This window comes from Mastomys coucha, unplaced genomic scaffold (genome assembly GCF_008632895.1).
Source record: "Mastomys coucha isolate ucsf_1 unplaced genomic scaffold, UCSF_Mcou_1 pScaffold7, whole genome shotgun sequence".
Lineage (NCBI taxonomy): Eukaryota > Metazoa > Chordata > Mammalia > Rodentia > Muridae > Mastomys > Mastomys coucha.
The window spans coordinates 77,703,188-77,715,063 of record NW_022196913.1 but is presented as its reverse complement, the minus strand read 5'-3'; the positions used below and the strand labels follow the sequence as shown (position 1 = coordinate 77,715,063).

Here is an 11,876-nt window from a genome sequence, read left to right as displayed (position 1 = left end):
ACCTAAATGTGGAGGGAAAACCAAATTTGTCTACAACATATATAGCCAATAATTATTTATATGTGTGTGTATATTTGTATATACATCAGACAGACAGACATACAGACTTACTTGTTTTCTCTGGCTTTGTGTCTGAAATCATCAACTGCTTTTCTAAACAAGGTGACGTTACAAAGATAACTGTCTTGGTCCTCTGAAAGAACACTAAAGGGGGAAAAGTCATTTTAGGCTCTATACTTACTGTGGAATTCAGAAACAGGAAGATGGGAAGGAACCCTCACTTCTCCTGCACCACCTCCAACAGGAAAGACAATGGGCATTCCTGACAGTCTCTGCTTCAGATGCCTTCACACCCTCTACTTACTTACTAGCTAACAAATGATCTGCTCACTAAGGGAAGCCACATGCTCGAGCATGCTGTTTAATTTCTAGCAGTAGTCTGGTTGGTCGAACTGTGGCGTCTTGTCTCACAGACTATTCTTCTCTCCAGTCCAATCCAGCCAGCCCACCAGGGCTGCCTCAACCGCTCTAGACTGCTACCAACTCCTGTCTTCCCGCTCACCACACCCCCAATCAGACCTTCCCAGCTCTGAATGAGCACACTTCTATGTGTCTAGGCTCTAGTTGGTGAGTACACAACTTCCAGCCACTGAGACCTGCAATGCCCTGAGGAGCGCAGGCCGCCTTGGGAAGGGTGGACTGCATGGCTCACACAACAGGAATCTGACTCTCTTCATGAGGAGACTCTCAGGCAACAAGGTCTGCAAAGCTAAACACAATGTTTTCAACAGCCACGGCCCCCATAATGGGGTTGTGACTGAGGTGTGGAACTCTTTCACTGTTCATATACTGGGCATGTTCTAATGTTTAATTTGTGGTTTTGTAAAATAAAAGTATAAGTGATGCACACACAAAATCTCCATTTTCGTGTGTGTAAGCTGGCTTGCACAGGCCCACGACCACAAAGCATCTCCAAGCACCCGCCCTCTCAAGGCACTTTGTGTCATTTGCTTTTGTAGTTTTTCTTTTTATGTTTAGGGGTCTGGTTTGTTTGGGGGAGGGCTGCATGTACACGCCCCTGCGTGCCTGAGGAAGCTGTTCATGCCTGAGGAAGCTGTTCAGTGCAGTAGAGCTGGAGCTACAGACCATTGTGAGCCACTCAGAGTGGGTGCCTGTCACAGAGCCCAAGTCCTCTCCTAACCACTGAGCCATCTCTCCAGCCTGTATTATTTATTTACAATGTGGTAATTCTAAAACCAGAAGTAAGACTGATGAAACTAACGGGGTACTTGAGGAATTTAAATGCTTTCTTTAAAAAAATAAAATAAAATTAGACAAAGTATTTTGAGTTTCATTTTTCCCAGAAGTCTAGTGAACTCCTCATTCGTCCAGGAAATCCAGGTGCTAACTACAGAGCTCACCTAAAGGCTGGCTTTAAGAAATCTGCGCCAGGCAGTGGTAGCACACTCCTTTAATCCCAGCACTTGGGAGGCAGAGGCAGGCAGATTTCTGAGTTCAAGGCCAGACTGGTCTACAGAGTGAGTTCCAGGACAGCCAGGGCCACACAGAGAAACCCTGTCTCAAAAAAAAAAAAAAAAAAAAAAAAAAAAAAAAAAAAAAAAAAAAAAAAAAAAAAAAAAAGAACTAAATCTGCTCTGGCTCTTGACCAATCAGCCACCTCCACAGGACAGGAAGACACCTCAAGGGCCTCACCCCATCATCAGTGAAATGCAGAGGAATTCAAATGCTCTTGACTCATCAGAACACTCACACTTCTTTTTCTAAGCCGCCCTAGGAAATGATCACTCAATTCTTGTTCCTAGTGCCTTTCAAACTCAGGTGGACAGTGAGAGATGGCTCAGCAGTTAAGAGCAGGCTGAGGTTGGCTTCCCAGATTCATAACTACAGTTTCAGGGGAGCCAATGCCTTCTTTGACATCCCTGGGCAAAAGGCATGCACATGGTACACACGTACACATACACACACACACATAGATAAAACACTCATAAAAGAATCCTTCAAAATTAAGAATATTAATTAAAAACAAATAAACCTGGATGTGATGGATCATACCCATAATCCCAACCCTTGGGAAGCTCAGACAAGATAATCACTAGGAATTCAAGGCCAGCCTGGGCTACAGAGTGAATTTTAAGCTAGCCTGCACTAGAGAGAGAGAATCTTTCTCAAAAGGAACCCAAAATCTAGGTAAGATGATACACACGTACACACTATCTAGGTAAGATGGTGCACACTTATGCACTATCTAGGTAAGATGGTTCACACTTCTTATGCACTATCTAGGTAAGATGGTATTACTCAGCACCTGGGAGGCAGAGTTGAAAGGATTATGAGTCCCAAGCCAGACCTGGCTACATATATGTCCAGCTTGGCCTGATGGAACATATAGCCCTTGAAAGACAGAGACAGGCAAATTAAGAGTTCAGGCTAGCCTGGGCTACATGAGAAACTGTCTCAATAAAAATAAAAAGTGAGGGAAGGAAGGAGGAATACAGGAAAGGGAGAGAAGGAGGGCGGGCTGGCAGGCAGATATCAAGTGACACTATCTATTTTTTTAATATTTATTTTTATTTTGAGTACTTGTGTTTGCCTACATATATGTCTGTGCATGGTGCCATTGGAGGTCAGAAGAGAGACAAATCCACAGTAACTTAAGTTACAAGTGATTGTGAGTTACCATGTAGGTGCAGGAACCAAACCTCTGCAAGAAGAACCAATGCTCTTAACTGCTAAGCCAACTCTAACTCCACTACTATTCATATTGTTTTTATTTATTTGTTTGTTTGTTTGTTTGTTTGTTTTTACTTCACATGCAATGGTGTTTTGCCTGTGTGAATGTTTTGTGTGATGGTATCTGAAACTGGAATTATAGGCAGCAAGGAGCTGCTATGTGGGCGCTGGGAATTGAACATAGGTCCTCTGGAAGAGCAGGCAATGTTCTTAACCACTGAGCCATCTCTCCAATCCTACTATCCATATCTAATTGACTTAATTTGAGTAAAGGTTTGAAACAATGACTACCTCAAGGTAATTAAAATGTTAGTTAACCAAGATGAGGCTTGGAGTAGACTACTTGCCTAGCATGTGCCAAGTTTTGGGTTTGACCCCCAACACTATACACACAAAAAGGAAAATGTTAACTACAAGCCAAAAATCTTCATCAAGCCACAGAGCCATTTCCTGAATAGTGGGTGCCAGGGCAGTGCCCTGAAGGCCTAGCTGGCTTGTGTGAACTGGATGTTCTTCCCGTTGCTACTTGGCTAGCTCTATTTCTCCATGGACACTGATGCCAAATGCACTTTCCACTCTGAGGTGGGGCTTAGGACAAGTCCTGTCTGGATTTTACTATCCTTCCTTTAAAGGGTTAAAATGATTAGCAAACAATCTAACCCTCTGATATAGTACAAAGTCCTTTCAAAAATCAGAGCTTATTACCTGACCTATACAGTACCTCACCCAACCCTGAAGCCTGACTTCTGTATGTCTTCCACAAGAGGACACTGTGCACTGAGCCTCACCCTCCTCCTGGGTTAAGGTCAGAGTTAGGGTTAGGGTTAGGGTTAGGGTTAGGGTTAGAACACTGAGGGTGTTGATCTCTGAGCTCAAATGCTATAGAGAAGCTCCTACTGGTCAGGATTGACAGCCCAGATGACACAATGAACTGGAAAAGAAAGTACTTCTGGCCTGATCTTACTAAGTTCACTTCCTCACTGTCTTTGATACGTTCTTTAATAAGGTACCTCATGCAGCAGTAACTGGCCACAGACTGATGATATAGATTACAAACTACAAAACCACTGTCAGCCCTGCCTTGCCTTGCCACTGGGCACTGGAAACCATGTGCTTTTACACCACTTAAACATGGCCTCCTATCCTATAGAGAAACTAGCTGGCTAAACTGCCTCCCAGCACTGCTCTAACTAGCAAATAGACAATGCACATTAAACTCATAACTCAAAGGCAAGCATTCTGTTGCTTTTTAAAGAATATGTAGATCTGGCCTCATCATTTGCTCAAATAAAATCTGAAGGTTCACACAACGTTGCAGGAGCTGCCTGATGTGACTCCTTTGCTAGGTAAATGAAGACTTAGTTCCTAGAGGAGACACAACCACAGCGGATGGAAGCTTCAAGGAGGCAGCAAGAAGCCCTATGGCTGGCCCTGGTCCTCAAGCCCATGGCTGGCCCTGGTCCTCAAGCCATGGCTGGCCCTGGTCCTCAAGCCCATGCCAGCCATGGCTGGCCCTGGTCCTCAAGCCCATGGCTGGCCCTGGCCCTGGCCTTGGGCCCTGGTCCTCAAGCCCATAGCTAGCTCTGGTCCTGGTCCTAGCCCTGCCATCATCTTCCTGGTAAGTGTGACTCTGGGCAAACAACCTCATCTCACTGTTCTCACATCTCCATCTATGAAAATGAGGGGTCTAACCAGGTATGCTAGTCCCTTCTAGATCTGAAATAATGAAAACTAGAGTTGACAATTTATGAAGTAAAAACGATGGCTCTAAAATTACAGATTTATTGCAAAGGAAACACAGACCACAAAGAGATTTCCTAATCCCACAAGCTGTTCTTCTAGGAAACAAAGCACTGTTGCAAGATGGCTACTTACTTGCTCGACCTTGGTACTACCATTTCTGCGAGCGTTTCATACTGCTTAATCCAGTCGTTGTGGTTCAACCTGCAGAAAAGACGCAATAAACATCAGGAAGGGTAGACAAGGCCCACTTCTGCCATGTCCAGGAAGAGAAAACATGAGACACATGGGAAATGTGGCTCCAATAAAGCATATCATATGTGCAGCAAAACATCAGTCTCCTACTGAGGGCGCCTCACAAACACGGCCTCCCTCACAGCCAGGGACTGTCGCAACAGAGGCACAGCCTGGCTTGTTAAGGTGGCAAAGCACTGTACAGATTCTACATTATTTTTAAACTGCATGACTGGAAAACATTAACTTATATCTCATTTAAAAAACAGAAGAGGCCATGGGAAATTACTACCATTTGGCAGCCATTACAAAAGGCTGGCTAAAACCCTATTTACAGAAAGTAGGGCGTACCCCAGGAAGCGGCTAGGACACAGTAACAATAAAAAGACACTGCCTCAGAATATTGTGCGACAGCTTTCTGGAAAGGCTTTGGGGGTGTGGAGAGACAACTATGTGTGATTTACAGTAAAGGTTGGTAGAGACAGGTAATTTATTATGTAAAATGATCTACAGGGGGTCTTGTTTACATCTTAAGGTACAAAACGCTGAATTTCTCAATACAATTTTTAAATAAAGCTAAGTAAGAAAAATATGGGCAAATATAACAGCATTTTAAAATAAATATCATGTTCCAATGTTCCAGGGAACAACTGTGCAAGGAGAGCAAGAAGCAAAGCTTTGCCCCCTGGGCATAGTGACAGATGTGTGCCTGTGACTCAGTGCTTGGGAAGTGAAGGCAGAAGCAGGACAAGCCCTAAGCCAGCCAGACCACAGTGCCAGTTCAAGGACGGCCCTAAAAAACAGAAAAATCCAAAAGCCTACACTCTAAAAGAGGAGAAATGCTCCAATCAGGTAACATTAGGGAGACTGAGTCCCCAACATTCCTCTCCGAGCTCCTTCAGGAGCCAGTGTTTCTCTTTTACTCCCAATTCCATAACCAGATTAAATACAGAACAAAGAAGGCAGGCTTCATGCAGTGATAATTCTGAAAAGGCAATGTAGCCTGTCTCAGCTTAGAATCCCCAGAGATGTCAGACCTGAGGCACTAAATGTGTCTCTCCAACATAGGCTTTTTTGCCCTTGTTTTGAGACAGGGTCTTACTATGTATCTGGCTGGCCTGGAATCTCTTGTACAGCCTCAGTCTGCCCAGCGCTGGGATTAAAGGCATGTGTCACACTTTGCAAGCCACTCACTCACTCCGGTCTACTCTTTCCAGACTCTCCAAAACTACACATGAGCAAATATTCATACAGAAGTCAAAGGAAGAAGGGTTGGTTATTAAACCCAAAGGTCAGCAAACTATGCGCATTTGTGTTAGCAAACAGAATTATTTTTTTATTTAACCACTTTACAGATTCTGTGGCTGTTTCAGCTCTAACAATCAATTGGCATGGTAGAGCAGAACAGTTTTAAGAGTGGCAAAGCCAAAAAGACTGCCCGGCCCTTTATAGGGAAAAAAACCACATTCTTCACTTTTTGGGATTTTGGAGATTTTTTTGTTATTCTTTTTTGAGACAGGGTTTCTCTGTGTAGCCTTGGCTGTCCTGCACTCACTCTGTAGATTAGGCTAGCCTTGAACTCACAGACATCCACCTGCCTCTGCCTCCCCAGTGCTGGCATTAAAGATGAGTCCCACTATGGACTACTGTAACAGACATACTTGGGAACTACCACCAGCAATGTGACAAGATACTCCGAATCAAGAACAAAGTCGTCTTTCTTCACGATTTCCGCCAGGCTTCGAGTTAGCAAACTTCCCCTTGAAGAATAAGAAGAAAATCACTGATGGATACATATTCACATGCATCTGTGACACAAGGAAAGAAGGGCAGGCTAATCTCGTTACAAATGCACCTCAGAGGGATCAGTCTTAGGAAACATTTTTGCTCCATAAGAAGTCAACAGTTAGAGGCTGGAGAGCTGGCCCAGTGGTTAAAAGCACTAGCAAATGACCCTGATTCAATTCCCAACACCCACATGGTAGCTCAGCTGCAAGGGATCTGACCCCTTCTTCAGACCCTGGGCATGCACTTGATCCACATACATACAATACACAGAACATAAAAACTCTTAATTTTTTAAAAAAAGCATATTTCCTAGCTCTGCAACCTCAGAAGAGCCAATGCCTGTCAAAGTTTGACACCAATGTCCAACCTGTGCTTATTTTAATTACTGTAGCTCATTTCTACTCTTAATTACACATCCTGGCTGGGACAGTATGAGTCACCAGATACCAGAGTCTATTTCATTGTAATTATGAAGTTATGTCATCTAAGCACAACCTCTGCTTTTTTCTCTCTTTGCCTGGATATCATGTTATACCCTTTGGTCTTCCATATCGAAAATGCCTTGTCTTGTTTGTACCGCAGACCATCTCCATCCAGCTTTCTCCTTGGATGATGACACAACCTTGAATAGCTATGTACTAAGAACTATACTTGGGGGCTGGTGAGAGGGCACAGTGGTTAAGAGCACTCAATACACAACCATGTAGACCTGAGCTCAGATACCACCATCTGTGTAGCAAGCTATGCACACCTATAACCCAAGTACTATGAGAAATGGAGATTGAATGACACCAGGAGGCAATCTGATGACTCCCCTATTCTCCACATGTTCACACACAGACTCATGTGCAATTCTCTCAAATACACCACACACATGCACACACACACACACACACACACCTGTGCACACACACGTAGACACATGCCAACTACCACATGGTAGCATGTTGATACAAAAAACTACCAACAACAGAACAGCCTAAAACTATACTTGCAATAACACTATAAGATCAACCAAATGGGATTCCAAGTTAATGTTTAAAAAACCTAAACCTAGAAACAGAGAAAGTAGAAAATAATCATTATAGCACAGATTATTACATAAAAAAATCTTTTAAGCAGCAGGCAATTACTATGTAATAAATAAACTGATACAATAATTAAGATTACACAAATTTCAGTAAAATATCAAATGCATTAAAGGAACTAAACCAGGTGACAAGTCAATTTACAGTTTAATAAATCAGCAACACTGATTTGTTCTGATTGCTCAAATTCTGCAAAATTAATGAACATTCTCTATGAAATACTTTAAAAATCATAAAGTATTTTTCATGTATGTACACTTAAGTAAGTTTATGTATGGCCTGCAGGGATTAGAAAAAAGAGTCAGATCTCCTAGAAATAAAGTTACAGACAAGTATCAGCTACCATGTGAGTGCTGGGAGCCGACTCAGGTCCCCTGCAAGAGCAGCCAACACTATAACTGCTGAGCCATCTATCCAGCTCCCCACAAATCATTCTAATTATAGAAACAGTACAAACCAGAACTTTCTAAACCCTAGTAGTATCCCATACAACATGTGCTAGACACACAAACACACACATACACACATGCATGCACACACCCCCAACACATTTATTATCCACACACCCCCAACACATTTATCATCCACAAAGACCTGAGAGCTTACGCGTTCTTTCGCTCCAAATTCTGAAGATTCCCTTTCAAGTTATTGTATGCAGATGCCCGAGACTTTAGGTCATTATCGATCTGAGTCACTCCCTTCAAAAGAGAAGAAAAACGGGCAAGTTATTCCTAGGTTTGCCTCTACTAATACAATTTAAATATTTTCTGGCATAAAAATATATGATTTCATTAAAAGTACAACTTTAAAAGGACATTTAAAAAATAACCAACTTCACTGCCTTTAATCCCACTTGAGAAGCAAAGGCAGGTTGATCTCTGTGAATTCCAGGCCAGTCTGGTCTACAGAGTGAGCTCCAGGACAGCTAAGGCTACACAGAGAAACCTTGTCTCAAAAAAACAATCAAAAACAAAACAAAAGCAAAAATAGACTTCATTATTAACAAATTTCCTTATGAATGTTTTATAGTTAATTTATCTGCTATTGCCACATTACTTCATAAATCAAGTGAACAGACCCCAGCCCACTAGGATGAAGATTACTAATCAAAAGGCTTAAAGGCCAGACATGGTGGCACACACCTTTAATCCCAGCACTCAGGTAGCAGAGGTAGGAGTCCCTCTGAGTTCAAGGACAGTCAGGACTACTAGAGAGACTCTGTCTCAAAGGACAAAACAAAGGGGCTGGAGTGACGGTTCAAAGGTTAAGAGCACTGGCTGCTTGCACCCCGGTTTAGTTCCCAGCACCCAAATGGCAGCTCACACCTGCCTTTAACTACAGTTTAAGGGGTTCAGACACTCCCTCACAGACATATATGCAAGCAAAACACCAATGCACATAAAACAGAAATAAATATAGAAAAAAATTTTAAAAAGGAAAAACCTAAAAAGTATTTCATAGCTCAAGCTCCCCCTTCTCTCTCTCTCTGTTAATTTGTGTGTGTGTGTGTGTGTGTGTGCGTGCGCACGTATAGCAGAATTTACCCTGTCCAATCAATTTAAATATTAATACAACAGGAAGCCTGTTATTGGACAGGGAAAGGGAGGTGGAGCTAAGCATTTCAGAGACAGAGACAGAGACAGAGAGACAGGGGAGAAGGAAGGAAGATGGAGCAAGAGAAAGACGACCCAGATCCCATGCGGCTTTAAACAGCCACAGGTAGCCAAGAGTATCATAAAGGACAGAATAACCGTGATGACGTGTCTAATCTAGGTGGGCAGCTTGTATCATTATCAATTGGCTCTGAAATTATTGTGTGGGCATCTTGTGAACTGAGAATTTATTGATTTATAAATCTGACTGATTATTTATAAGCTTCTAGAGTTTTGATTTTATGAGGTTACTGGGATTTGGGACCACTGACCACAGGGAGTGGATGGCTGGGAATGTGAGCAGAATCCACGGCAAGAGAACTGCGACCAGTTGCTGCATGGGCTTAGCCTAGAGGCGGCGAGACTGTGGGCAGAGAGTAGCAGGGAATAGCGAGGGATGGTGCCAATTTTTTAATATTTCCCGCAACATGTACGTATGTATACACACACACATATATATATTTATAACATATATCCATACACATATATAATTTAAACAAATCTTCTATAAATCAGTGCGTCCCACCTGCCTCATTTCTTGTCTTACCTTGGCAATTATTTCAGAAATATTTTTCAGAGACTGCTTGATTGGATATTTAGCCATATCCCACTGGAACCTTGTTATGTAAGTAACCAAGTCAACTGAAATAAGACAACAAATTAATTACTGAAGGGAAGTAGCAGCATTTTCTTCTGGGTTTTGTTTGTTTGTATTTTTCAAGACAAGGTTTCTCTGGGTAGCCAATAACTGTCCTAGAACTCACTCTATAAACAAGGCTGGCCTTGAACTTAAGAGATCCATCCGCATCTACCTCCTGAATGTTGAGATTAAAGGCATGTACCACTATGCCTGGCAGTTTGCTTTTTTTGTTTGTTTGATTGGGTTTTTTTGTTTTTGTTTTTTGAGACAGGTTTTCTCTGTGTAGCCCTGGCTGTCCTGGAACTCACTCTGTAGACCACGCTGGCCTCGAACTCAGAAATCCACCTGCCTCTGCCTCCCAAGTGCTGGGATTAAAGGCGTGCACCACCAGTGGCCAGCTATTTGCTTACTTGCTTAACATAGGAAAAGATACAATTTCTGAAGGGTCCTGATTAAATAAATGTGAATGAGATTAGAAGAACGCTGAATTTAAGATTGATTTTATTTTAATCATGTATATGAGGTGGAGGGCAGGTGTGTACATATGAATGTGTGTGCCTGCAGAAGGAAGCCAGAAAGATTCCCCAAAGCTGGAGTTGCAGGTGGTTATGAACTACCCAATGTGCCTGCCAGGAATCAAACTCAGGTCCTCTGCAAGAGCAGTACACCCTCTTAACCACTGAGTCATCTGTCCAGCCCCAGAAAACTAGAATGTTTAAAAATGATATTTTTGGATGTGGTGAACACCTTTAATCACAGGTAAAAGTAGGAGAACCTCTTGAATTCAAGTCCAGCCTAGTCTACATAGTGAGTTCCAGGCCAGCCAGGAAATCTGAGACTGTCTCAAAAACAAATTAATTAACTAATTGATTAGTTAAAATCAACAATAAATGAGATAAAAATCTTCTTTATAAAGCCATCATCACTGAGCAGGCTCAACATAAATATTAACATATAGCTGCAGGCAGATATTTATATCTATATATAGATAAGGATATATAAATTATGGGTACTAAGAAAGCAATACTCTATCTTTAATGGGAAGGAAGCACTACCAAGTAATAAAATCAGTCACTTCCTGGGTACTAAGTGGAAAACAGAGGGCTGGAAAGATGGTTCAGCAGGTAAGACTGACTGCTCTTCCAAAGGTCCTGAGTTCAAATCCCAGCAACCACATGGTGGATCACAACCACCACCTGTAATGAGATCTGGTGTGTTTGAAGTCAGCTACAGTGTACTTATTTATAATAATAAATAAATAAATCTGTGGGCCAGAGCAAGCAGGGACTGAGCAAGTGGGGTTGACTGGAGTGAGCAAAAGTCCTAAAAAAGTCAATTCCCGGGGCTGGAAAGATGGCTCAGTGGTTAAGAGCACTGACTGCTCTTCCAGAGGTCCTGAGTTCAATTCCCAGCATCCACATGGTGGCTCACAACCATCTGCAATCAGATCTGATGCCCTGTTCTGGTGTGTCTGAAAAAAGCAACTTGTACTTACATACATGAAATAAGTAAATCTTTAAAAAAATAAAAGTCAATTCCCAACAACCAAATGAAGGCTCACAACTATCTATACAGCTACAGTGTGTACTCATATACATAAAATAAATAAAACTTTAAGTGGAAAACAGGAGACATCCAACTACAATAAAGCCGAGATGTCCAGCTTTAAGTCAGCAAGTGGTTCCCGATAGAGCTAGAGAAACAGCGCTTTGGGCTGGAGAGATGGCTCAGCTGTTAAAGGCTAGGCTCACAACCAAAAATATAAGAAAGAGCGCTTCTGCAGGAGGCCTGATACCGCACCTTACACTACATGAAACCACCTAAGAGTAACATGGAATTGGGTTCCAGGGGGCAGATGCAACTAGTAACATCGCCAATAATACCCTCACAGCTTTGTCAAAGCAGCCTCCCCATCTATGATTTCCCATCCTTTCTGATATGTTTCTAAGTACTACATCACACACTAATAACTAGGAATCATAA

At 42.3% G+C, this 11,876-nt stretch overlaps 1 protein-coding gene across 1 annotated transcript in view; it reads right to left on the bottom strand.

The window, feature by feature from the left end:
- Positions 1–11,876, bottom strand: part of Atp6v1c1 (ATPase H+ transporting V1 subunit C1) — a 32,752-nt gene that overhangs the window by 5,559 nt on the left and 15,317 nt on the right. The window contains exons 5-9 of the mRNA XM_031358114.1: positions 9,801–9,895; positions 8,208–8,299; positions 6,387–6,485; positions 4,627–4,695; positions 112–204 (exon numbers count right to left, since the gene is read on the bottom strand). Coding sequence (XP_031213974.1) covers positions 112–204; positions 4,627–4,695; positions 6,387–6,485; positions 8,208–8,299; positions 9,801–9,895 — 448 coding nt within the window. The remainder of the gene's footprint in view (positions 1–111; positions 205–4,626; positions 4,696–6,386; positions 6,486–8,207; positions 8,300–9,800; positions 9,896–11,876) is intronic.